The sequence below is a fragment of the Octodon degus genome, unplaced genomic scaffold, assembly GCF_000260255.1.
Source record: "Octodon degus isolate 3935 unplaced genomic scaffold, OctDeg1.0 scaffold00017, whole genome shotgun sequence".
Taxonomy (NCBI): domain Eukaryota; kingdom Metazoa; phylum Chordata; class Mammalia; order Rodentia; family Octodontidae; genus Octodon; species Octodon degus.
Genome location: NW_004524593.1, coordinates 5,679,083 through 5,706,247, shown reverse-complemented (window position 1 = coordinate 5,706,247; position 27,165 = coordinate 5,679,083). Strand labels below are relative to the sequence as shown.

General features: G+C 39.5%; 1 protein-coding gene and 1 pseudogene across 3 annotated transcripts in view; one reads left to right on the top strand and one right to left on the bottom strand.

Moving 5' to 3' along the window:
* Nucleotides 1-26,752, bottom strand: part of Vamp4 (vesicle associated membrane protein 4) — a 41,613-nt gene extending 14,861 nt beyond the window's left edge. Inside the window, exons 1-4 of one of the 3 annotated variants that reach the window (XM_004626806.2) lie at nt 26,588-26,752; nt 22,267-22,382; nt 14,440-14,486; nt 1,974-2,024 (exon numbers count right to left, since the gene is read on the bottom strand). In XM_004626806.2, coding sequence (XP_004626863.1) covers nt 1,974-2,024; nt 14,440-14,486; nt 22,267-22,332 — 164 coding nt within the window. In that variant the 5' untranslated portion in view covers nt 22,333-22,382; nt 26,588-26,752. Of the gene's footprint in view, nt 1-1,973; nt 2,025-14,439; nt 14,487-22,266; nt 22,383-26,268; nt 26,416-26,587 lie in introns of those variants that run through there. The other 2 variants (XM_004626807.2, XM_023710303.1) reach the window with 2 other exon arrangements.
* LOC105741603 lies at nt 8,090-8,307 on the top strand (annotated as a pseudogene).
* Nucleotides 26,753-27,165: the final 413 nt, after the last annotated feature.

Below are 27,165 nucleotides of genomic sequence, written 5' to 3'. Positions count from 1 at the left end.
AAAAAAAAATCACTTAGCTGCAGTACAAAGATAGCTCCTTTACCACAAGGCAGCCTATAACTGGTCCTATATCCACCTGGCTCTTTTGTTTGGGTGTCCTCATTTTCAATGTGTGGGACACTGACCCTAGGAGCCAGCACTTTTGACTACCCTTTCTCTTTATAAGTAATAAATTGGGTGAATCTAAAAGCAGCTTCACTGGTTAAATCAAATATTTAAAGCAGTGGACAAATTTTGTCTTCTGGAAGGAATTCTGCCCAGAAGCACGTGAACATGGTCACAAGCCTCAAGTGAGGTTGTACGCCTTGTGACATCTTGATTATAGTCTGTGAAAGCTTGAGTGGAAGACTCACATAAGCAGTCCTGGAACCCCTGACTGAGAAACTGTAAGATAATAAATATGCATTGCTTTTAGATGTCAAGGTTTTAATCTGTTATACAGCAAAAGAAAAGTAATACACTTAGAATAGTACTCACATTAATTTGTTGGTACAAGTTAAACATTCCTAATTTGAAAATCTGAAATGCTCCAAAACATGAAATTTTTTAGTGCTGACACAGCACCACAGTATGTTCTATACCTGACCTCCTGTGACAAGATGCAGTCAAAATGCAGTTACACTAAAAATATTGTACAACATTATCTTAGGATGTATATAAGAAACACACATTAATTTCATATTTGGGTCCTCTCCCCAAGATATCTCATTATGTAAATAATCCAAACCCCAAAATATCTAAAATTCAAAATATTTCTGGTGAGCTATGCATTTCAGATATGGACTACTCAACCTATACTCTAGTTTCCTATCTTGAAACCTTTTAAGTTAGGATTAACTAAAGTGAATATATTTCTTCACACCAACAGTTACTTGACTAAAATTAAAGCCAAAATATCTGAGCAGTTACTGAGGACTCTACTACACTACCTCCCCAGCTACACCACGGCAGTGACTATCATCCTTTCTCAGATCCTTAGTCTGGGCCATTCTGTTTATCTTTCAAAGTCTGTCACACTTTATAGGCTGGTCAGTTTTTAGGGCCTTCCCTCAGGTGATTTTCTGTTCTGTCCATTCCTTCTCTCTTCCTGTCATGATCCATCCTTTTCCAACATTAGACCCATTCACTACAGCACAGCACAGCCATCTATCACCAAGTAATATATATACCAAAAGGTTTTTTTTTTTTTTTTTTAAATGTACTTGATTGTTGCAGGGTCTCATTGTGCAGCTCAGACTGGTGGTGATCCTGCTGCTTTCAGCCTCCCCAGTGATGGGATTACAGCCATGTTGGGGACGGGGCTGGCACAGCACATGGTGCTGGGGATCAAACCACGGGCCCTGTGCTTGTATAAGCTTGCCTAAGCAGGTGCTTTAGTCTGCTGAGCTATCTTGCTGGCTCTACATCAAAAGTTTTAAACTGAAAATCCATTAGCCATTAAATGAAAAACAATATATGGGTGAGGATAAAAGATACAAAAATTTAGGAAATAGAGATAAAAGATGTTATAAACGAATTAAATGTATTCTATTTTGATTCTGAAAATGAGAATCAAGCTACAGAAAAGAAACCAAAATATATCTTCAGATTACGCTAAATGGATTTCAAATAAGGTAAGCAAGAAAAAACACCTTCCATTTACTGAGCTATAAAATTTAGGGATAGCTTTATTAAGTAAATATATGTAGGCGTTATATTTAGTTTATATTTGGAATTAGAATTTTTTTTCTGCAAAAGATAGCAGATATTTTAGATACTTAGGCCACAAGATCCTTGTCACAACTACTTAACTATGCCATCGTACCTCAAAGACTGCTATGGATAATACGAAAACAAATGGGTATGGCTGTTCTCCAATAAAACTGTTCAAAAGACTGTCAGATTTGGTTTAAAAGCTGTAGTTTTCCAAACCCTGGTTCACACAGAAACATGACAATCTTTTTTTTTTTAAAAAAAGTATCTCAAGAACTTACTGCTTGATTTTATCATTTCTAGGTCCAAATCTTGGTCCAGATGGTCCCCTTCTGAAAGTAAAATATCCATTTTATATTAGTAATAACAGCATCAGGCAAAACCCAACTCACACATCCATATATACAATTAAGCTGAATTTTAAGCATGAGTCAGTCATTTACTGTAAGGAACTACATCATACTGGTACTCGTGAAACCGAATGGTATATGACATATCATGTCTCTTTTATTGGTACTTCCTATAAGACACAATTAACCTAAGTTTTCTGAACGTTTTTTCTAATCATTAAATCCTGAAATATCAAATAAAAACTGTTGATGAATAAGACTATTTCCATGATCAATTCTAGAACAAAAGTGCAATTCACCTTGATTTAGCTTATGATAAAATGCTGGCTGAGTGGTGGACAGAGAAAAAGTTCATTTAAAAGGCCAAAAAGGGGCCAGGGAGATAGCTCAGTAGAATAAGTGCTTGCCTGGCAAGTGCAAGGTCCTGAGTTCAATCCCCGGTACCAGAAACAAACAAAAGGCCAAAAAGGCTTTCAGGTCCTCCTTTCCAAGATGACAAAAAAAAAAAAAAAAAAAAAAAAGAAGGAAAAATGGCTGTGCCAAAAAGGGCCACAGACTATTTGGTGCACGAACTGTACCTGGTGTGTACGCAAGGATAAGGCCATTAAGAAATTTGTCATTCAGAACATACTGGAGGCCGCCACCATCAGGTACATTTCCAAAGTGAGTGTCTTCGATGGTTACGTGCTTCCCAAGCTGTATGTGAAACTGCATCACTGTGTGAGTTGTGCCATTCATAGCAAAGTGGTCAGAAATCGATCTTGTGAAGCCCACAAGGACTGAACACCTCCACCCCAATTTAGACCTGTGGGTGCTGCCCCATGACCTCTACCAAAGCCCATGTAAGGGGAGCTGGGTCTTAATAGACTGAAGAAAACTCTTGAGAAAGAAATAATACATTGAATGTTATACTTAAAAAAAAAGTCAAAAAGTTTTAAGTATGCTTTTTATTACTCATCATAAGCTTACAAGCACTGCAAAGGGAAAATGCATGAGTCTAAAAAAAAGCTATATAAGAAAACTTTTTTAAGATTTTTGAAGAAAAAAAACTTTATTAAAATTACTTAAGATATTTTATGAGTATATCTTCAAGTTGCATTCACTTATATATGAAGGCTTCGAGTTTATTTTTCTTTGTAGCTGAGTAATACTCCATTGTATAAAAACACCACATCTTTTTCTTCCATTCCTTAGGTGAGGGGCATACTGGTTGTTTCCAAGATTTGGCAATCACAAATTGTGCTGCTATAAACATAGGCACACATATATCACTATGATATGATGTTTTCAGTTCTGATAAAATGAAAAAGGGGGATATGTTGAGAACCACGAAGCTAGGAAATTGATCAAACAGGTGTAGGTGGGACTTGGCCCAGTGCCTAAAGCAAACAAGCTGCCTCACTCCTGAGATGAACTCCTGTCTGGTTAAGGTTAGCTATCAGCTGCTAGGCAACCTGGTGTCATGCATCACTAACTTCACAGAAGTGTAAATAAAGGACCATTTTGCTGTGAAAAAAAGAGAAAAAAATGTATGTATACACAAAAGAATCAAGATAGATATACAGCTACTTTCTTTTAGTTCACTGTACTAATATTAGACAAGATATCATGTCTGCATCTTGTCCTCTGAATACTATGAAGACAATATGCAATGCATTAATTATTGTAACCATCCTACCAACCTGTTCTGAAACTGTTTCACTGCTATTTTATCTTTTCTCATTAAAATGAATTTAAAAAAAAGATACTTCACAAGTGTGAAATTATCATCTTGCCTTAACCCTTGCTTTTTTAGTTTCCTCTAAGCCTGGGAATGCTAGACCAGTATTTTACTCCACAATGACATGTTAAACACTGACTTCACAGTGAAAATTAATATTCTGAGCCAGAGGAACTACAAATGGGTAAACTTAAAAGGATAAAAAAAGCAATTACTGGGGCCTGCCCCTTAGCTCAGTTGTTTAAGTGGTTGCCTCAACAAAGCAGTCAGCCTCAGGTTGCTGTGGTTCGATCCCCACAACCAGCCCCCCCCCCAAAAAAAAAAGCAATTACTAGTGAGGAAACTACAAAGTGATATAGACACTTGAAATTACTAGATTTAAATTATGCCCACTGTAGTTTTTTCATAAAGGGAGTTACATTTGTTTCATTAAAAAAAGTAACATAACACTTTAAAGTAGTTACTAGAAAAAAGTTGATTTTTCTGAAAATTAAAAATTGATGGGCTGGTGAGATGGCTCAGTGGTCTAAAGCACCTACTTAGAACAAGCTTAGCAAAGCACAGGCGACCGCGGTTCAATCCCCCAGCACCACATGCCAGCCAGCCCCGCCCTCTGGTGGGCTGAGCTGGCCACACACACACACACACACACACACATAAATAATAAATAAAAATTTAAAAAAAAAATTGATGAAGAGCCAGGGATATAGCTCAGTGGCACAGTGCCTGCCTGGCAAGTGCCCCACCCTGAGTTCAAATCCCAGTATAAAAAAACAAAAAAGATGAACTTCAATCCAGATCATTCAGGGGTTTAAAAAAAAGGAATTACATTTTGGCACAAGATATGGACTGTACTATAGAAAATGTACCACGGTGATGTAAGAAGTATCAAGGAATGGCCATGCAGGTAGATGGCAAATCACTCTACTATCTGTGCAGCTCTTCGAAAGTCTATAATTACTTTTAAATCAAAAGTAAAAAAAAAAAAAAAAAAAAAATCCACAAAGAAAATACAGGACTAGATGATTTCAACAGTTAACATTTAGTGAATAAATACTATCAATTCTATGCAGGCTTTTCTGGAAAACTGAAGACAGAACATTTCTCAAGTCATATGAAACCACTGATCTACAAAACTGAAGACACTGCAAGACCTAACTATCAAGTAACCAATCCTGCTCACGAACACAGATGCAAAAATTCTTCACAAAATCTTAACAAATAGATTCCAACAATGGTTTAAGACAGTAATACAGGACAACTAAAGTACGGTTGACCCCAGGAATCAAGATTGGTTTAAAATTCCAGAATCAGTCAACAGACATTATAAAAAGAAAAAAAAAAAAAAAGATAAGAGATAAACCACAGAATCATCACAACAGACATAGATGACATTCTGACAAAATTGAACATTAATTAATGATAAAGATTTAGCAAAGTAGGGTTAGAGAGGCACTTCCTCAGTCTAATAAAAGGTATCTAATCATCGCAGGGCACCACCACCACCACTACTCCTGCAGTACCTCAAACTCTGTGGTGAAAGAAGAAATGCTTTACCCGACAGGAGATCAAAAATGAAACAAGGACACTCTTCTTCACTATTTCTATTCAAAACTGTACTGGAGCTTCTAGTCAGAGCAAAAAGGCAAGATACAGAAATCAAAGCATACAAATAAATAGGAAGAAGCAGAATTGTCTTTAAAGATAACATAATTGTATATGTAAAAAAATCCAAGTGGATTTATAAAAATACTACTAACATTAAGTGCACTTAGCAAGGTTACAAGACATAAACAATGAATAATATGAAACTAAAAAGTTTTTAAATGTCATTTTTAGCCAGGGCGATGATTCAGTAAAATACACACTTCCCTGGCAAGCACAAGGGCCTGAGTTCAATCCCTGGGTCTGCAAAATAAAAAAAAATAAAAAATAAAAAAAGTCATTTTTAGGAGCATCAGAAAGTATGAAATACTCAAGGGTGTCTCATTACCACACAATCTGTGAGTGTGCCCAATTTTTCGATAGTTCACTTAAACTATCACCTTAAGTTTCAGACCAGGGCTGGGGAGATGGCTCAGAAGAGTAAGTGCTTTCCTGGCAAGCAGAAGGGTCTGAGTTCAACCCCCGGTTCCGCCAAAGAAAAAAAACAAAAAGCTCAGACCCCTCAATAAACACCTTCTTCAACTGCTCTAGTTCCTTGAGAGATTCCCCAACCAAATGCTCCACAGACTTTGGCTTACTCTTGTGTTGAAGAGGTGGACACAGGAGTGTGTGCTGGACCACACAAAGTTGATGAGCATGATGGGGAACCAAAGAGCTGCTTTCTAGAGAGGATGCAGCAAAGCTTAGTGCCCATCTAACGGTGAAGAAAATTTTTATTGGCAGTATTAAAGAAGATACAGAAGAATATAATGTGAAAGACTATTTTGAAAAAAACATGGCAAGATTAAAATCACAGAAGTTATGGAAGACAGGCAGAGTGGGAAAAAGAGAGGATCTGCTTTTGATGATCATGATATAGTTGTTAAAATTGTTGTCCAGAAATAACACAATATTAATGGGTATAACTGTGAAGTAAAAAAGGCCCTTTCTAAACAAGAGATGCAGTCTGCTGGATCACAAAGATGTTGTGAAAGTGGATCTGGAAACTTTGTAGATCGTGGAGGAAACTTTGGAGGTGGTGGAGGGAATTTTGGCTATGATGGAAACTTTGGTGGAGGCGGCAGCTATAGTGGTGGAAGAGGTGGCAGCAGAGGTAGTTATGGAGGAGGAGACGGAGGAAAAACTATGTTGGTGGTCCTGGTTATAGGAGTAAAGGAGGGTATGGAGGTGATGGTGAACCAGGTTATGGAAACCAAAATGGTAGATACAGTAGCGGTGGAGGAGGACATCATGGTTACAATGGGGTAAATTTGAGGGTAGTAATTATGGTGGTAGTGGGAACTATAATGATTTTGGAAATTATAGTGGATAACAGCAGTCAAATTAAGGACCCAAGAAGAGGGGCACTTTTGGGGGAAAAGCTCTGGCAATCCCTATGGTGGTGGTGATGGATGTGGTGGTAGTGATGGATATGGTAACAGAAGGTTTTAAAAAACAACAAAAAAGGGCTACAGTTCTTAGCAGGAGAGAGAGCGAGGAGTTGTCAGGAAAGCTGCAGGTTACTTTGAGACAGTCGTCCCAAATGCATTAGAGGAACTGTAAAAATCTGCCGCAGAAGGCATGATGATCCAGTCAGAAAAGTTACTGCAGCTGCAACAGTCCTGGTTCAGAACTGTCATAGCCACAGTTTGCAAAAAGTGCAGCTATTGATTAATGCAATGTAATGTCAAGTAGATGTACGTTCCTGAGGTCTTTTATCTGTTGTAGCTTTGTCTTTTTCTTTCTCTTCATTACAAGGTATATTGCCCTGTAAATTGTGGCAGTGGTACCAAGAATAAAAATTTGAGGAATTTTTAACTTTTCAAAAACAAAACAAGAAAAAAATATGGATAAATTTGGGAAAAAGATTATCCAAGATCTGGACACTAACAACTACCAGACAGGGCTGGGGAGTTAGCTCAGTGGCATAAGCACCCAGCTACCAAATGCAAGGTACTCAGTTCAAACCCTGGTACCAAAAACAAAAACCTGTAAGACATTGCTAAGAGAAATTAAGGGCTATAATAAATACAAAGGTATGATTCATACATTAGAAAACCCACTATGGGGCCGGCCAAATAGCTCAGCAGATTAAAGCGCCTGCAAGCAGGCATAGGGGTCAGGGGTTTGACCCCCAGGTCTGCCATGCCGGCCCTGCCCCGGGGCATGCTGAGATGGCAATTGAGACTGGGCGTGGTGGCACGTGCCTGTAATTCCAGCTCTTGGGAGGCTGTAAACAGGTGGATCGCTAGGAGTCCGATCTAGTAGTGAGACCCTGAACACCCTGTAGGCCCTTCCCTAAAATACAAAAACAAAACAAAACAAAACAAAACAAAACAAAACAAAAAAAGAGTATTTTTCAGATACTAATTCTTCACAAATTTGTCTATTAGATTTAATGCAATCTCAACTAAAATTTCTTTTTATCTTTTTCTTTTCTTTTTTTTTGCAGTACTGGGGATTGAACTCAGGACCTTGTGCTTGCCGAGCAAGCACTTCTTCTAACTGAGCTATCTCCCCAGCCCTGAATCAAAATTTCAACAAGGCTTTCGGCGCGGCAAACTTAAAACTTCTGAAGAGCGTGCCTTCAAACCAAAGAAGACAACTGCCAGCCAGGGGTCATCTGAAGTTGACGGGCTCGGGGGACTGCTCAAGCATAAGTTTTCTTAGGACCGCTACAGAGATGTCTGATGTAAAGGCTTGGGCGGAATATGTAGTGGAATGGGCTGCAAAGGACCTGTATGGTTTCCTTATAACCATTATTTTGGCCCTTACTCCACTGTTCCTAGCAAGTGTGGTCTTGTCCTGGCCAAGATGATTGAAACCCAGGAGAAGGAACAAAAGAAGAAACAAAAACGTCAAGAAAATATTGCAAAAGCTAAATGACTGAAAAGAGGATGAAGGTATGAACAGGCTCTACAAGCAAAAAAAAAAAAGTCATCTGGGAAATTACACAGCTTTGGAAGGACCCCATAACAGTTCCTTTGGACTTTATGGAAGTTATTACTGTCCATGTAGAAGAATCATTCTGGAATCTGACCTTGATACTGTAGTGACTTTTAGGCCTGGGCACAGACATTTGTTGGTGACCACTGGCAGTTAGTATACATTTGTAATGATTATACTGATGGAGCATCACTGATGCCAAATCCAGAATACTCTGGAATCCCAAACTTTGTGCCCACAGATGTGGTGCCGTGAGTGGACAACTCCACAACTGACCTCTGATGGGTCTCAAGCAAAATACAAAGGCACTAAAAACATTTTTCCAGGCTATAGGAAACATGATTGCTTCAGGATGTTTTATGTATATGCAAATACTCCAAAATGTGAAAACATCTAAAACCTTTCTGGTTCCAGGCATTTCAGAAAAGGAATATTCAACCTGTAGTACAAATTCTTTGGCACTCACTTAGTGATTTGCCATTTTTTAACCTATGTTCTAAAATACAAATACCCTGTGGAAACAAATGACTTTTTGAATTCGATGATGGTTTAAAAGAGTCCTGTACTTATAAGAATGTTAAAGTCAAATTTGCCCTCTTTGAAGTGAAAGTTTGCTTGGGCTTAAAAGAGACAGTATATTAATCACATGTTTCTTTTTAAATCATTACTTCCTGGGATCATTCTAACTTTTTCAGAGCACAGTAATATTAACAAGTACATCTATTTCTGATTTTAGCTTTTCAGACAACTGGTTATCATCAAGACATTCTGCATTTTTTTAAAACCTATTTTTTTAAAAAACTGTCTTGTTTTGCCTGTGTATAGTACCATCTACTAGATGTAATAATTTTTGTACTTATAAACACTGCTACTTTCTTAGAGATGAGTTTTTACGTAACGCTGATTTAAAACTTGCAGTAAAAATGCCAAACACTGCAATACCTTGCAAGCATTTTTTTTGTGCTAAAACTGAAATATTTCACAGTTAAAGTGTCCAAGTTAATATTCCAAGTTAAAATGTATTATCAGATAATTTGCTCATTCTATAGATAACACTTGTTTTCTGTTCCATACTTTGTTTTAACTTTCATGGTAATAACGTCCTGTACTTCTGGTTAGACAGGTTGTGGTGAAGATTACTACTCTGTTTTTGTTTAAGGAGCTCTGAACGAATTCACATGTAAGCCATACTGCCTAAGTGGTAAAGACCTAAAAGTAGGAAAAATGTGGTTGGGCATAATAGTAATTGCACGAACAGGATAAATTATTTTAAAATAAGGATGAGCTATAGTTAGGTCTAGACTAAAAGATTTTTCAATTATTAACTATAACCAGAACTTTCGACTACTAAACATGACTTTTCTAGATGCATGATCCAGTAATTTTATTTACGGTAGCATTTAATAGCTTATTAACGTTTACTGCACCTCTGATGATACATTGTAAGTTAGTCATTATCCAACAGCTCTAATTTAAAAATGAAATATGAAATAAATTTGATAGTTTTTTATAAAAAAAAATTCAACAGGACATTTTTGTAGAAACAGACAAGATGATTCCAAAACCTATATTAAAATTCTTTTTTTTGTATTACATTTTTTTAAACCTCAAATAAGCTAAAAGAACCATGAATACAAACTTGAAAAATACACACTACCTTGCAAATTATTATTAGTATTTTCTTTTGCAAATTATTAAAAAGACATAATAGTGGGGGCTGGTGAGATGGCTCAGTGGTCTAAAGCACCTACTGAGAACACGCTAAGCTAAGCAAAGCACAGGGACCGGGGTTCAATCCCCCAGCACCACATGCCAGTCAGCCCTGCCCCCTGGTGGGCTGAGCTGGCCACACACACACACACACACACACACACACACACACACAAATAAATAAACCAAAAAAAAAGACATAATAGTCACTGTGGTACTAATTTAAGATAGTTACACAGCATTCATATTGTTTTTTAAAAATTTTATTTATGTGTGTGTGTGTGTGTGTGGCCAGCTCAGCCCACCAGGGGGCACGGCTGGCTGGTATGTGGTGCTGGGGGATTGAACCGGGGTCCCTGTGGTTTGCTAAGCTTGTTCTAAGTAGGTGCTTTAGACCACTGAGCCATCTCACCAGCCCAGCATTCATATTTTGCATATAAACAGAAGTCAATAGAGTCTACAAATACAGCCACAAATATGGTCAAGTAATTTGTACTGTGATAAATACAAGGCAAAATTGGTTATTTTAATAATTTCAAATGTAAAGTTTTATGGCACTAAGTACATTCACATGTTCTGCAACATCACCAACATCCAACAGAAAAACTTTCATCTTTCTAAATTAATTAAACAGGGGCTGGTGAGATGGCTCAGTGGTCTAAAGCACCTACTTAGAACAAGCTAAGCTAAACAAAGCACAGGGACCGCGGTTCAACCCCCCAGCACCACATGCCAGCCAGCCCCGCCCCCTGGTGGCTGAGCTGGCCACACACACACACACACACACACACACACACATAAATAAATAATAAATAAAATAAAAAAAATTAATTAATTAAACAAACAAAAAAATAAACAAAAAAAAAAATTAAACAGCAAACTCTCCATGCTCCCTCCCTCAAGGTCCTGGCAACCACCATTCTACTTTGTATTTCCATGAATCTGACTACTCTACTACCTCTAAGAGGAATCACATAACATTTCCCCCCTTATCACTGGCTTCTATCACTCAACCTCATGTTTTCAATGTCCATTCATATTGTTGCAGATAAAAGAAGTTTTTAAAAGCTGAACAGGGGGCCGGGGAGATGGCTCAGTAGGATAAGCGCTTGACTGGCAAACGCAAGGATCTGAGTTCAATCCCCGGTTCTGAAAAAAAAAAAAAAAAGCTGAACAGTATCCCTTTTCTGTAATCTCCACATTGATGGACATGGGTTGTTTTACCTTTTGAATACTGTGAACACTGCTACTGGATGTCAGCTACTTTTAAAAAATTGTTTTAATAACTTCATTTGGTTTGTGTATTTTTCATTAAACAGAATATAGTGTAGGAGCTGCATTTTATAGTTACTGTTTGTTTTTGGTCTTTTTTCGATTTTACTGTATATTTTTGGTTGAATTGTTTTTTAGGGAATGTTTATTTTTTGGTTTTGGTGCCGAGGACCAAACCCAGGGCTTCCTGCTTGCTAGGCAAGCATTCTACCACTGAGCCAAATCCTCAGCCCCTGGAGCTGCATTTTAAACATTGTGTCAATTTGGCTGTTAGGTCCTTTGGAAGGCATAACATTACTTAGGGGTGGATCACTGTTGGCCAGAAAGAGTAATTCTCACACAAGGGTATCAAACTTAAATTCAGGTAATCATGTTATTTACCCAAATCTGGCTTTCTTCTCAATATACTGAGTTCCTTTTTAACAGGTAACTATTGCTTAGTCTAAAGCTTCTTCTCATTGTACATGGTAATGTAGGCAATTAGTTTTGATATTCTATGGAAATCTTGTAACCTGTAAAAATTATCTCCCCATATCATCTTGACGTTCCTGCCAAAAATGATAGTATTTTCTGTTACTGGACTTGTTTCCTGTTCTATAAGCTTTTATCATCCATTGTTTTGGGGGTTTCAATTAATTTTTTTAAAATTTATTTGTTTATTTATTTATTTGTGTGTGTATGTGTGTGTGTGTGTGGCCAGCTCAGCCCACCAGGGGGCGGGGCTGGCTGGCATGTGGTGCTGGGGGATTGAACCGCGGTCCCTGTGCTTTGCTAAGCTTGGTCTAAGTAGGTGCTTTAGACCACTGAGCCATCTCACCAGCCCTTCAATTAATTTTTATAAAATATTTTCATTGAAGAAAAAAAACCCTAGGGGCCGGGGAGATGGCTCAGAGAATAAGTGTTTGCCTGGCAAGTGCAAGGGCCTGCCTTCAATCCCAGGTTTTGCCAAAAAAAAAAAAAAAAAGAAAAGAAAAAAAGAAAAGAAAAGAAAAGAAAATGGTAAGGAACCAAGAATTGGAAGGAACAGGGAGGGGTAGGAGGGCTAGGGCACAAAAAAGAATTAAGATGTGTTATATACCTGTACCAATTCCCTACAATGAGTTGTAATCATTACATACTACAAACATGTACTAATAAAAAAAGATTTACAAGAATTGTATAAATTGATTTAATCCAAATCATAGCTTTAAACTGGAATTATATTGTATAAACTAAGTAAATAAAATTACGGATCTGGAATATTTGCAAAGCATGTAGTTGACAAAGAACTTATGTCTTGAATACACAAAATTCTTACTCATAAGTCAAAAAACATACCCCTAAGTCAAATAAACCAGATACACATGTACAAATATTATACTGTCTCCCTAGTGTGAGAAGCAAACAGGGTAAATAAGATCCAAGGTATACAACAGATACTGTGAAAGGGAAAGAAAATGTTCAAATGCAAAATATATGAACACATACTTAGCCTGATAAAGTATGAGGACAGAAAATAAGCATACTAGATGTTCAACATTACTTCTCATTTGGGATGTGCAAATTAATACCATAATGAGATATCACCACCCACTCCCTAGAAAGGCTGAAATGAAAAGAACAAAACAGGGCTGGAGAGATGGCTCAGTGGTCTAAAGCACCTACTTGGAACAAGCTTGGCAAACACAGGGACTGCGGTTCAATCCTCCAGCACCACATGCCAGCCAGCCGCGTCCCCTGGTGGGCTGAGCTGGCCACCCACACCCACACACACACACACACAATAAATGTTAAAATAAAAAAAAAAAGAACAAAACAAAAAACCCATCCATAGTGTTGTAAGAACAATTAAAACTTTCAAACAGTACTGATGAAAATACAAGCTACTACTACTAGTAGTAGTTCTACTACTTCTACTTAGGAAAGCACTTGTATACTAGCCATTTCACTTTGTGACAGTTAAGCAAGACCGTCAACTTGACTGGCTTGAAACTTGCTGAGGGGATCAGTAAACCAAACTCCTGGGTAGGTCATGGAGGGGTGACCTTGTGTACTAGATCTGATCCTTGGCCCTTTTTGCTTAGGGACTGTTCTTCCTGCTCTGCTTTCTCACTGCTAGGAATGAAGGAGTTTTGCTTGACCCTACTGCCATGCTACCTCTGCAAGGTGACTGTGGAGGGAGCCCTCTGAAGCCCATGAGCCAATAAAACCTTTCCTCACATAAATTACGCATGTCATGTATTTGGTCCCAGGTACAAAAAGCAGATCAACAGACACTCACAGAAATTTACCCAGATAAATACAAGTATATGTCCACACAAAAACCTATATGCCAGTGATGGTGAACCTTTTAGAACTAAGTGCCCACACTGTAATACAAAACCTATTTCTTTACTGCAAAGTGTCAATACTACAATAAAACCTGACTACTGAAGTTTCAGTGTAGAAAAGAACACACCCATTAACACCTTTTATCTCAAAAGGAGAACACCACAAGAAGCATGTCACAGGTTCACTATCACTGCTCTATGGAAATATTCACTGCAGCTTTATTTGGAATAGCCTGAAACTAGAAAAAACCCAAATATTCACATGCTAGTGAAGAGGTAAATAGTAGCATATTCACATGGTAGAATACTACTTAGGAAAAAAAACCCCAAACTATCAATACACAATTGAATCTCAAAACAATGATACTCAGCAAATGATGCCAGTAAAAAATGGGGAAAGGTAACTGCATGATTTCATTATAAAAATTCTAGAAAATACAAATTATGGCAAAAGATCACCATGATGGCTATGTCATTTTATTCTCATTATGATCTCACAGGTTTATATCATCTATATCAAAATTCATTGTACACTTTAAATATACAGATAGCTCAGTTCACAAACTCAATTCTTTCTATCATTCTAGTTGCAAACTGAACTAGACTAGCACCAAATCACATTTCTCCATAAGGTCAACAATGAAGCTAACCATTAAATTTGATACAGTTCTTGTCCAACTTCGTTTGTGGCCAGAATTTTGGAAAGAATCAAATTTGAGAATCAAGGCACCACAGTATGTATTTTATATGTTGATTATATCTTGATAAAGCTATGAAAAAGAGAAAGAAAACTTACAGAAAAAAGTCCTCTTCTTCATCTGAATCATCTTCCAAAAGATTTCTCTGTCAAAAAAAGAAAAGAAAAAGATTGAGTTTTCAAATGCGTAAGTCCTAAAAAAATTTCAAAGAGGAGTAATGAAACAAGTTTCCTATATTAGTGATATTTAACTATAAGCTTCCAGGCAGAGAGAATAATTACATACACTTACTGGAAACTAAAAGGCATGGGACAATCTGCCTATGTTCTAAAGAAATGCTTGTAATTCCACAGCTGACAGTGCAGGTAGCCAAGAAGGTACAATCCCTTCTTTCTACTGCCTTCCAGTCTCTCTCTCTAGTAGCAGAACTTAACAGGGAGCCAAGTAAAAGAAAAAAGTTTCTAGAGTTCAAACAAAGTGGAATAGAGGAGTAAATCTCAGAGCTGAGAGAGGAAGGCTTAATAACTGACACAGTTCACCTACGCAGTCTATAAACTGCATTCTACATAAATTTGCACTTCAAAACAAAAGCAACTTCATATTTTTACCTTCTAAACCAGAATAATCTTCCTTAAAATGACGCTGGCCTTACTATGTACCCAAGAGGGAAGACAAAAATTCCCAAAGAACACTAAAGAGCAAAACCAGAACTTTCAGACATAAAACAACTTCAACAGTTTTCACTTGTAAACAAAACAATGGCTCTCCGTGCCTGAATCACCAAAATCTGTGAATGAGTTAACCTGCATGTTTCATGGATTACTCTTATGGACCCAAGCTAAGAGAAAGCAAGTAGGGAGACAGGGAAGGGGGAAGGGACAGAGATGGAGGGAGAAGGGAGAGAGATGGGGAGAGAGACACACAGGAAGGGCTGGAGTCAAAAAAGCCTCCAAAAGCTTGGAAGGCAAGAAAACATTTTTTTCTCCTAGACCTTCTAGAAGGAAAACAGTCCTTCTGGTACCCTGATTTTAGCCCCATGAGTCCCATTCTGAACTTCTGATCACCAGAAGTTCAAGATAGTAACTTTGTGGTATTTTAAATTTCTGGTAATTTAAAAAAAAAATGTATTTAGTATTTTAGTACATTCTTAGTCTACAAGGTCTCACTCTGTAGATCAGACTCATAGTGATCTTCCTGTTTTTCAGTCTCCCAAGTGCTGGGATTACAGGTGCCTGTGCCACCACACCCAGGGTCAGTCACCAACTCAGTGCTCCCCGGGGACCAGGCCAGCACAAGTTTTTTGTTTGTTTTGTATTTTAGGAAAGGGTGTTAGGGTCTCACTACTAGATGGGACTCAGTGATCCACCTGTTTACAGCCTCCCAAGAGCTGGGGTTACAGGCAGGCCACCACACCCAGTAGAGCCACCACGCCCAGTCTCAATTGCCATCTCAGTGCGGCCCCAGGGGCAGGGCCTGCTGGCCCAGGATGAACACCTGAAGGTACTTTAATCTGATGAGCTATTTGGCTGGCCCATGTTTGTTTTTTTAATAGAATACAAAATGAATACTTCACCCATGTACCTTTTTGAGGAAATTACTGAAGAAGTGACAACAGCCAAAATAAAGATCTTTAGAGATGAATACAATCAAAGAATCTAATAAAATATGTGGACAAATTTAAGTGTCGATAAGATTTTATTATATGCAAGATAAAGCTATTGAAAAAGAAAAGGCATAATAAAGAGAAGATTTAAAAAACCAAAAACTAGTCCTAGCAAAGCTCTGAAGCTGGCAGTGGGAGCATGAAGTGAGGAGGCAAAGACACACTTGTGTTCATTTTGGTTAGAAGTGGAAGGAAGGAAAGGAGGGAAGGAGGGAAGGAGGGAAGGAGGGAAGGAGGGAAGGAGGGAAGGAGGGAGGGAAGAACAGACTGGAGAGGGGCTAAAACCATAAAGCAATGGGAAGCACACAGCTTTTGGTGTGGTGACAGAAAACACAGTTTAAACATTACTGTTAATGTTTAAAGTTAGTAACAAAGACCTAAAGAGAGAATGGAGAAAGGGAGTAAAAGTGCTAAACTTCCTAGTGACTACAGAGGCAAGTGAGAAATGAGGAAAAATAATCCAGCAACGGGCATAAAAGAGGGAAAATGTAAGAATACAAAGAATATCATTACATCTATGTAAAATAATATAATGAGAAAAACAAGGAAGGGGGATATATTCAATATGCACTTAGGTATTCCTGAGCATTTTCTAAGTGCTAGGCACTGTTTTAAGTATCACGTACCAGGTTTGAACAAGACAGGTCTTAATCATCACACAAAAAAGTGACTGCTAAATGGTATGCAGAGGATTAAAGCAGTGATAGATGGGACAGAAAGGGACGGGGACTGCAGGAAATTAGGCTATCATGAAAAACCATTCTGAGAGGTGAAATTTAAGCTGAGATCCAAAGGATAACGAAGAGCCAGATACAATCAGGGTGGAGAACATTCAATGCTGGCAGAGGGGCCAGCTGGCACAGAACAAATCCAAATATTATTAATTCTCATCACAAATGGGAATGGTCTGAGTGTATCTTTCAAAACAAAAACCACATGTGACTGGAATTAAAGAAAAAAATTGTGCTAATATCCGTTTACAAGAAGTTCACCTAAAATGTCAAATAATGAGGGAGAGGTAGAAAAAAATAGAGAAGATACATCAACAAATTCTAATCAAAAGCATGTTAAAAGTTAATAATCTAAAAAGAAATTTTAGGATAGACCGTTAAACAATCGCACAAGATTTCAAAATGGCAAACGCTAAATCCACCAAGTGGATTCACAGCAACAAATGTTTATATACCTTAACAATATAGTTTCAAAATATGTGAAACAAAAGCTGCTCAAGTTATAAAAACAAAATGTACTATGATCCAATTTGGTTTTTAGATTTTTTTTTAGATGATGAAGTGTGATTATTATAGTTGTAAACAGAAATACACACGAAAATCTGTGCTTTCCACATTCACTGAACAAATAAGAGTGTTAAGCACACAATGTTAATAAAGTATACTGGACTACAGTTAAGACCCTGCATCAGGCTCACTATAGGCAGCAGTAACAACTATTGACATGGATACGGTGGGCAAGTGGGAACCCTTACACATTGCTGGTGGGAATATAAAAACTCTGCAATCACTCTGAAAACAGTTCAGTAGTTCCTTAAAGGATTGAGTATAGGGCTACTAAGACACCTGGTCATACCACTTACCTAAGACAAAGGAAAACATATGTTCAAACCAATATTTGCACGCTAATATTCATAGCAGGAGTATTCATAAGAACCAAAACACCAATGTCCATCAACTACTACTACATAACTAAATGTAGTACATCTGTACAATGGAATTTGATCCAGCAATAAAAAGGAATGAAATATTGATCCATACAACACTGACAATAACAAAGCTAATAATAAAAAGCTATAAATTGTATTTTTTTTACAGAAAATGTCCACAATAGGTAAATCTGTAGCTTTTTGGCTGTCTGGGGCTGAGGAAGAAGAAAATAAGGGTAACTGATGACTGCTAAAGGGTACAGAGTTCCTTTTCTTTCTCTTATTTATTATTTATTTTCTGTATTTAGCACAGGGTCTATAGGGTCTCACTACACAGATCAGACTCACAGTGATCCTCCTGTTTTCAGTCTCCCAAGTGCTGGGATTACAGGCACGCACCATCATGGCATGCCGGAGCCACGCTCTGACTAAACAGGCGCTTTAGTCCACTAAGCTATCCAGAGTTACTTTTAGGAATGATGAAAATGCACCAGGACTCACTGTGGTGCTGGTGATGCAACACTGAGTATACTAAATCCAACAGACTATATATTTTAAATAGGTGAACTGCAAGTCATATGAATTATTTATCAATAAAGCATAAAATCTGTAACAAAGTAACAGAACTTTAAAAAGTTATTACAGATAATTATACCAGTTATGAAATATTACAATCTGGCAAATATCCAATGGGAAGACTCTAATTACACTGTCAATTTTATCAAGTTCGGATGGCATCTAAAATCCTATTTGTACAATAAACTGCGGCAGTAATTAAAGCACAAAGTAAAGAGGAAATAACATAGTCACAGTTTCAGTAGAACTGACTGAGACTATGCTTTTATCATTTGGAGAGGGAATCTCACCTAAGTCACTAAGTTGCCCGGTCTGAGTTCAAGTTTGTAATTCTCCTGGCTCAGCCTTGAAGAATGCTGAGATTACAGGTGTGTGCTACCATTTCTGGTATACGTTGTATTTTTAAATACATACATAAAGCTTATTTTAAAACAAGTAGGTTCCATCCCCAGTACCAGGGGGAAAAGATCTAGGGTTGGACATGGTGGCCTATACCTATAATTCCAGCTACCTGGAAGGCTAAGTAGGCTATGCACCGCAACTGCAAGGTCAGCCAGCATAGATTACTAAATACTTAACAACTGGACTACTAAAAACTTAACAAGACCCTCTTGAAACAACAAGAAAAGTGGAAGATGCAGCTTAGTACAAGAAAAGAAAAAGAAAGAAAGAAAGAAAGAAAGAAAGGCAGGCAGGCTACATACTTAACAACTGGACTACTAAAAACAAGACCCTCTTGAAACAAGAAGAAAAGTGAGGATGCAGCTTAGTACAAGAAAGAAAGAAAGACAGATTGACTGACCAACTGACCGACCGACTGGCCGGCCAGCCGGCTGGCCGGCAGGTCGGCCAGCAGGCAGGCAGGCCGGGGAGATGGCTCAGTGGAATAAGCGCTTCCCTGGCAAGCACAAGGACCTGAGTTCAATCCCCAGTTCTGCCAAAAAAAAAAAAAAAAAAGAAAAAAGAAAAGAATGAATCAGTCTTTTGGTGGACTCTACTTCCCCATCAAATTAGAAAAGAAAATACGTAGGAAGAGTTAGAATAAGAGAAAGATAAAACTTTTTTGGACTGCATTAAAAGATAATTCTAAATCATAAAATGCTGAACGCTGGACAGAGTGGGTAATATGAGCTTCTGGGGTTGCAAGGTTGTAAAAACAAAGAGCATATAAAACAAGGACATGTGCACTCAAAGCTTTCTAAGGGCAGTGAATACGCCCATGTCCTCTGCGTTCTAATACAACACCTAGCACATTGTGGGTGGTCAATAAATACTTATTTAATGAATCAGTAAATGAAATGATGACAGGAAGAAAGGAAGTGAGGATGATTTCAGACAGCTAGAAAAAGAAAACTAATTCAAATATTTCTTTCAGCATTTATTCTAACAGTAATCTCTCTACAACAATCACAACAAAGGTTCTTGTCCAAAGTACTGCATACAGTAATTTCCAGAGTTTCTGCCTCCCTCCTTTCCTCCCTCTCCCCTTTTCTCCGATTCTTTTTAAGATGCTAGGGAATGAACTTAGGCCCTGTTGCATGCCAGACAAGTGCTCTACCACTGACCTACACACAGCCCCTAATTTCTAGGTTTATACATATTTATGTAGAGTATCTGGAATGAACTACATTTGAAGCATTACATAAAGATACTCTGGACTACTGAGATAATCACAGGTCCAGAATTCATTACCTACAACTCCAAAATCTAAAAATTTTTGTAAGCCATGGGTATTGTTAAGTTTGGTGTCAAAACTTATTTGGAGGAAAACTGTTTTATGTTACTGGTCGGTGCGGAAAGAAACGATAAGACCTGATGAATGTAGCTTCAGAGGTCTCACTAAATTTAGTGTCTCTCAAATTGAGCCCAGAGCCTCAGAGGCATCTTACATTTATCGAGGGGTAAAGGCAGACTAAGGAATGTGCATAATTACCTAAGTGAATACAAACTACTGTCTCTATTGACTTCTACCATTTGCTTAACACTAGGTCCACACAAATGCTAGCCCATAACATCCCAAGCAAGGGATCAAAGGACAGGGCGCCTGCAGGAGAAGCTGTTATCTGCTGCCTTGGGTCCCAGCTTTCCGGGAATTTGCAAACAGACAGCAACCCTCCTCAGGCTCAGTCCAGGGTGCCCTGCTCTCTTGAGACATCAGGCTTTTGTATCTCTACAGAAAACCTCACCTGCACTGGTATTAGCTAATTCATTTTCATATTCCGTTAGATAATCACATATTTCACTAAAAAACATTAACAGATTTAGAGGTGCTGGCCTAGGCTGTTTTGTAATTTGCAACTTTTTTCAATATGAAAAATTCTGAAAACAAATAAATATATTTAAGTTCAGAATTCCGTGTAAGATTTCTATTTGTATAAAATTTTCCTTCAAAGGGTCTGGGGAGATGGCTCAGTAGAATAAGTGCTTCCCTGGCAAGCGCAAGGGCCTGAGTTCAATCCCCGGTTCTGCCAAAAAAAAAAGAGTAAAATTTTCCTTGAAAGAAACTGTGCACACAATGATTTGATCAATGATGGAAATGGAATTCAGTGAGCCATCAATCTTTTTAATGCTTACTATGAAGAGAACAAGTAAGGTTAGAGTGTTGTGCACCAGAACACTGTACCCCAAAGTGAAGGACTCTGAAGCTGCCTCAGTAGGAAAGTTTGTCCCTGATCTTTTTCTGTCACTGTGATCATTTTCCCCAAGGCAAGCCACAGAAATTCAAATTTCTGTTTCTTAAAGTTATGTACTAGAAACCAGAAACCCTGTTCCTCAACACCAGTCCTAAAACTCACAAATATTATGCACCCCCCCAAAAAAAAACCTTAAAAAAAAAGCCCAGGCATGGTGGCACAAGCCTGTAATCCCAGCACTAGGGAAGCAGAAATCAGAAGGATCACTACGAGTCAGAGCTGCATAGTGAGACCCTACCAAAAAAAAAAAAAAAATTACCCCAATCTTCTACTTTTCCATGTTAAGAGTTGGCTATAAAATTATTCTCTAATACACCTTGTTTGGGGCCAGTGAGATAGCTCAGCAGCCTAAAGCACCTGCTTAGACAAGCCTAGGAAAAGAACAAGGACTGTGGTTCAATCCCCAGCGCTGCATGCTATGCTGGCCCTGCCAGCCCTGCCAGCCCCACCCCCAGGGTGGGCTGAGCCAGCCACAGAAATAAATAAATAAAATAATAAACTTAAAAAAAAAAAAAAACAAAAACCTTGTTTGTTGGTCATAAGACCTCCATCTTTTTTTTTTTTTTTTTTTTTAATGTATTTGGTACAAGGCCGACAGGGTCTCACTACCCAGATGGGACATGTAGCAATTCACCTGTTTTCGGCCTCCCAAATGATGGTATTACAGGCACATGAGTACCACACCCACTCTTAATCTCCCTTTCAGCATGCCCTGAGGGCGGAGCCAGCACTGCACACCTGGGGGATCAGACCCCAACCTAAGAACTCCATCTTAAGTGGAGTCCTACCCAGCACTCAGAAGGAAGGAGTGACATTGAGAGGCGGAGATAGGCTGTCTGAGTTTCCCTCCCTCCCCCTGGGCTATCACTATTAGATAATAGCTATTCTGTTCAATCATTTTTGTATATGGCTACCCCTGCTAAACATAAAAATGGACAGCTCACTCTGGGTTTTGAGATCTTCAATGTGAAGGCTCCAATGTCATGTAAAACTATGACCAAATCTGCCACACTTTTTTCTTGTTAACCTGTCTTCTGTCTTAGGGAATCAGCGATGTCCCTTCAGAACAAACAGGGAAGGGATCAGCCCCTTTTCTGCCCCTGTAATAGCCATAAACTGTAGATTTCTTTATCATTTATAAAAGAAATAAAAACATTTTGAATCTTTCTTATTTCAAAGCTTAAGATTCTGAACTTACTGGGCATGGTGGTTCAATCCTGTAATCCCAGCGCTTGGGAAGCTGAAGCTGAAGGACTCCCTAGAGTCCGAGGCCAGCCTGGGCTACTTAGTGAGGCTATCTCAAAGAAAAAAAAAAAAAAATCTCTCAACTTACCCTTTCACTTTTCACAGAACCAGTGACATCATCATCATTTAGGTGGCGCTTAAATTTGGGAGGCATATTTTTTATTCTTGGAGTACTTTTTTATTTCCCAGTAGAGTATTCACCACCTGAAGAAGAAAATAAATTTCATTACATTTGAGAATACTACTAGAGATAAGAGGAAGTACTTCAAATGGTGTACAAGGTCTTGTATGGTGGGCTTCCCCTCACTTTTCTGACTATTCTACTCCAGTGACCCAGGTCTACTTATTAGGTTTAAAGATTGCAATGTCCCTAAGAAAACACATGGAGGAAATGAGTAAATTAGGGATTTTATAAAATAAAGCAGTAGATTATATAAAAATGGGGTAAAATTGGAGATAGTTCTTGTGTAAATGTTAACATGTTTTGTGATTTTAACTTGGAGTCAGAAAATAGCAGTATGCATCTAATTCTCTCAGTTGGTAAACAATGGTTGTTTCCTTGGGTGTAGAAGAGTGACTCTTACAGGGAGTGCAGTATGGAGTTGGGATAGTCACACCAAGTAATACATGCAGTCACCTGTAAACTATCAGGTCCCACAGGAGCTCTATGAAAAAGGCTTATGTTTGGTAAGTACTGGTGTGATATTGTGATATATAACGCAGCAATTGCCTGTGTTGGGGCCGGGGAGATGGCTCAGTAGAATAAGTGTTTCCCTGGCAAGCACAAGGGCCTGAGTTCAATCCCCGGTTCCAGGGGAAAAAACAACAACAAAAAAGCACTGCCTGTATATATATAAGTGCTTACTATTTACCTAGCTTAGATCTTCCTCTTGTTTCTTCACATATAGTTTGTAAAACCCTTACTCATCTCAGGGTGATGTGTGATTTTTCTTTTTTGTTGTTTTGTTTTTGCTAATGAGATGGCTGGTGGCAGGCAACCCCCAAGTAGCTTCACAGCAGAGGTGAGTCACAGGAAATACCAAAACATGATTAAATGGTTGGGATGTTTCAGCCTCACCCACCCCTAACCTCCAGGGAGGAAAGAAGGGCTATCTGGTTGCTAATGGCCAATGCTACAAACCATTATGGCTACTAATGAAGCTTTCATAATAATTCAAAAGGACAGTGTTCTAGAGAGCTAAACATACAGGGGTTTTGCAGGGTACCATGCCTCACTGTGTCATGGAAGCTTTGAGCTCCTTCTTCCACACCTTGCCTTATACATCTGTTCCATCTGAGTCTGCATCCCTTGTAATATCCTTTGTACTAAACCAGTAAATGTAAGTAGTGTTTCCCCAAGTTTTATGAGCTACCAAATTAACTGAATCCAAGAAAGGAACTGTGGGTACCCCAGTTTTGGTTGGTTATTCAAAAATACAAGTATAAGGGCCAGCCAAATAGCTCAGCGGATTAAAGTGCCTGCTCAGGGGCCAGAGGTTTGATCCTCAGGCCTGTCATGCTGGTCCTGCTCCCTGGGGTGTGTTGAGAAGGAAATTGAGACTGGGTGTGGTGGCATGAGCCTGTAATCCCAGCTCTTGGGAGGCTGTAAACAGGTTTATCACTAGGAGTCTGATCTAGTTGTGAGATGCTGAACACCCTGTAGACCCTTTCCTAAAATAAAAAATAAAATTAAAAAAACCAAAACAAAACAAAAAAACCCACAACAACCTAAGGCCTGTAACAAGTATTGGTGGTAGGAGCAACCTCGTGGCACTGAGCCCGCAAACAGTGGGATCTGATGTTATATCTCCAGGCAAGTAACATCGGAAATGAGTAAGTGAAAACATAATCTGGAGAATCTGCTGCAAAATTGCTTACTTGTGGATGAGGAAAAAACTCCCACACATTTTGGGGTCACTGAAGTGTTTTGTGAGAGGAGAAATGACCTGTTTTCGTATATTAAAACCACCAGGGGCTGTCCTGATAGCTCAGTGGATTAAAGTGCTTGCTTAGACACAGGGAACGGGTTTTGATCCCCAGTTTACAGTACTGGCCCTGCCCCCTGGGCATGCTGAGACAGTGATTGAGACTAGGTATGGTAGGCATCTGTAATCCCAGTGCTTGGGAGGCTGAAAACATGAGGATCAGTGAGTGGGATCTGTGTAGTAAAATCCTACAGACCCTGTACTAAATGGAAAAAACAAAACAAAACAAAACAGGTTATAGCTCAATGGCTTAAATTCCTGCCTGGCAAGTGCAATGACCTGAATTCAATCCCTGGTACCAAAAAAACAAGTGCTTGAGTATGCAACATTATCAAAATTTTCTTGGAAAAAAAGCTGTCCTATGTATATATGAATTTTCAGTATTTTGGACCAAATGATAGCTAAATATCTAGGACTTCAGAATACCTAAAATGTACTGAATGTTTCCTATGGGCTTGACACAAATATGCATACATTTTCTGAGTAGTTCACAATCATTTCAGTCCTCAGTGTTATACACACATTTTCCCTTTTATTCTTTATGACACCCTAAAGTAAGTACTAAGACTTAGTAAAGATAATAGTGATAGTCCCCTCATTCACCAAAACCCTTAAATCAATGGCTATGTATGACCAGTTTTAAAAAGTATTCAATTAGTTGCTATTGAGTTAAACAATTCTGTTCTAGAAACATGTAATTCCTTGTCACAACCCAGTAGCCCTCCATCTTCTCCTGAAAGAAAAAAATCACGTATAGACGTTGTATGTCTCATAAAGTTATATAAATGCTTTTAATGATGTCTAAATCAGATACAAACATTAGTTTGTTGGTTAATATTATACACTAAAAAAAATACAATCAGCTTATAGTTTTATAAATCAGATTAAAAACAGTATTTTAATTCGGTTTCCTGTCAAAACAAACACAAATACTTTTCTTTCATTAAAAAGAAAAAAGCTTCCAAGCTAGAAACTGAACCACTTGAAACACAAACCAAATTCTTGCTACCTCAGTAAGAGCTCTAGAGTTCATTCTCCAATATTTCTGTCACGTACATCGGGCCCGCTTTATTTCTCATGCTTTGATTTCAGATTCATTCATGCAGAATGTTACAGACTGCACGGAGAAACAGATGACAAAGCAAATAACTGAAGAACTTGAGCTTTTCACCATATCTGTACTTTACCCATATTTAAAACCCTAAAAGGGGCAGCCTTAACACTCAGCAGACAACAGATTTACATAATCTCTTTACATAGAGTAAAAAGATAAAACTTTAATGAAGTGCAAATCTCATACTGAAGTTCCAGAGGATCAACGTCAGAAGGGTAGGAAACTTAGGTCTGGCAAACAGAAGAGCCATCAGCAAACCAGCAGGCAAACTAATTAGCTACACTTGATGGACCACTGGGCAACTGATGATATTTGTGCCAAACAACTCGTAGAAATAAACCGGGACCAGAAGTTAGAATCGTACATGTTCTGCCTAGGATTACACCTACAAAAAATTATTGTCATTTCAGGCAAGGATACACGTAAACGAGAGAGCCATCGTCATCTATTTCCACACCGAAGCTAAACACGACCACACAATTTATTTACGCTTTAATGCCCTGTGCCTCTCAAACCAACATCCTATACTTAAATTCTCACATATGCATTTTATGAAGTGGCACCTTCTCTATTAAATGGCGCATTCTAACCAATTACACATTTAAACTTGCAACCTATTCTTTAATAAATACTGGCTTTTGTTGTTGTTGTTTGGTTGGTTTTACAGAACAACAACGACTTCCTCCGTATCCACTTCACAAAAAGCTTGCATCTGGCAGACTTTCCTTTTCCCAGCCATCACTCTCCTTCCTACTCCTCTTCTTCATTTCTCATTCGCCGTTTCACAGAAATAAAGTGACTCCGAGGGACCCAGACTAGAGACGACACTCGCAGAGCCCGGCGGCGTAAGGAAGCACCCCCACCTTCCGGGCATCAGGAACACAGCAGGGTTGGCGCTCTTTCTCCGAAGCCCTTGGATGGAGGATCAACCCCGTCTACTCCAGGGGCAGCTCCGCTCACTCCGCCCCACCCGCAGCACCAGGCCACGTACCCCAACACCTGCTCCTGCCTCTGGTCCTTCGGGTCCCAGGACGCCGTCCTGCGCCGGGCTGCCCCGGGCACTCGTCCCTTCCCAGGGCGCCCCTCCATTCCAATTCTTCTTCCTCTACACCGCCCCCACCCGCACCCAGCGCCCGGCTTCCTCCCTCCCGCACCGGGGCCCCCAGGCTTCCCCGCTCGGGGCTCCCTCCCCTGACCCCGAGGCCCGCGCTCGGCCGACCGGACGTTGGGGGGCGGCGGGCAGGGGCGTCGTCTCCGTTTCCTTCCTCCTCACACCTGCCATTCCCACAGGAACAGGCCGGCGCCAGTACCTGAGGCTCCGGGGAGCTCCCGGCAGCTCTCTCGGGCAATGTGCGGCTGGTGGGCGGCCGGGGGTAGAAGCGGGGACCGAGGAAGACTGAGAAGAGGGGGAGACTGCGGGCGCGCACCCGGCGACGGCCGCTGCGCCGGAGCTGCGCCCCCGCTCATCGAGCCGATCGGTGCTCGGCGGCCTGGCGCCAGGCGAGGGGGCGGGGCCGGGCCGCGGAGATCGCCGAAGGAGTCGATTTGGCCTCCTTTCTTTACCTGGACGAGAACTCGGTTGGCCAGATCCGGGATCGTCGGGAGTTGTACCTTTGAAAGGGAGAACAGCTGGTTCTCGGGGTCCCGACCCGGGTCAGATCGCGTTCCGGGGTGGTGGAGGGAGCGCCTAGAGATCAAGGCTGGGCGCCGAGGTTGAAGGTGGGGCTTTGGGACAGGCCTGCCCCAGGCTAAAGGAGAGTTTTGGTTTTTGGTTTTCGGTTTTTTTGGTGGTACCAGGGATCGAACTCGGGCTAAAGGAGAGGAGTGGAGGGGCGGTGGGAAGATCTGCTTCTGGTCTTTGTTTACAGAGTCAGAGCCTGGAAGAGAC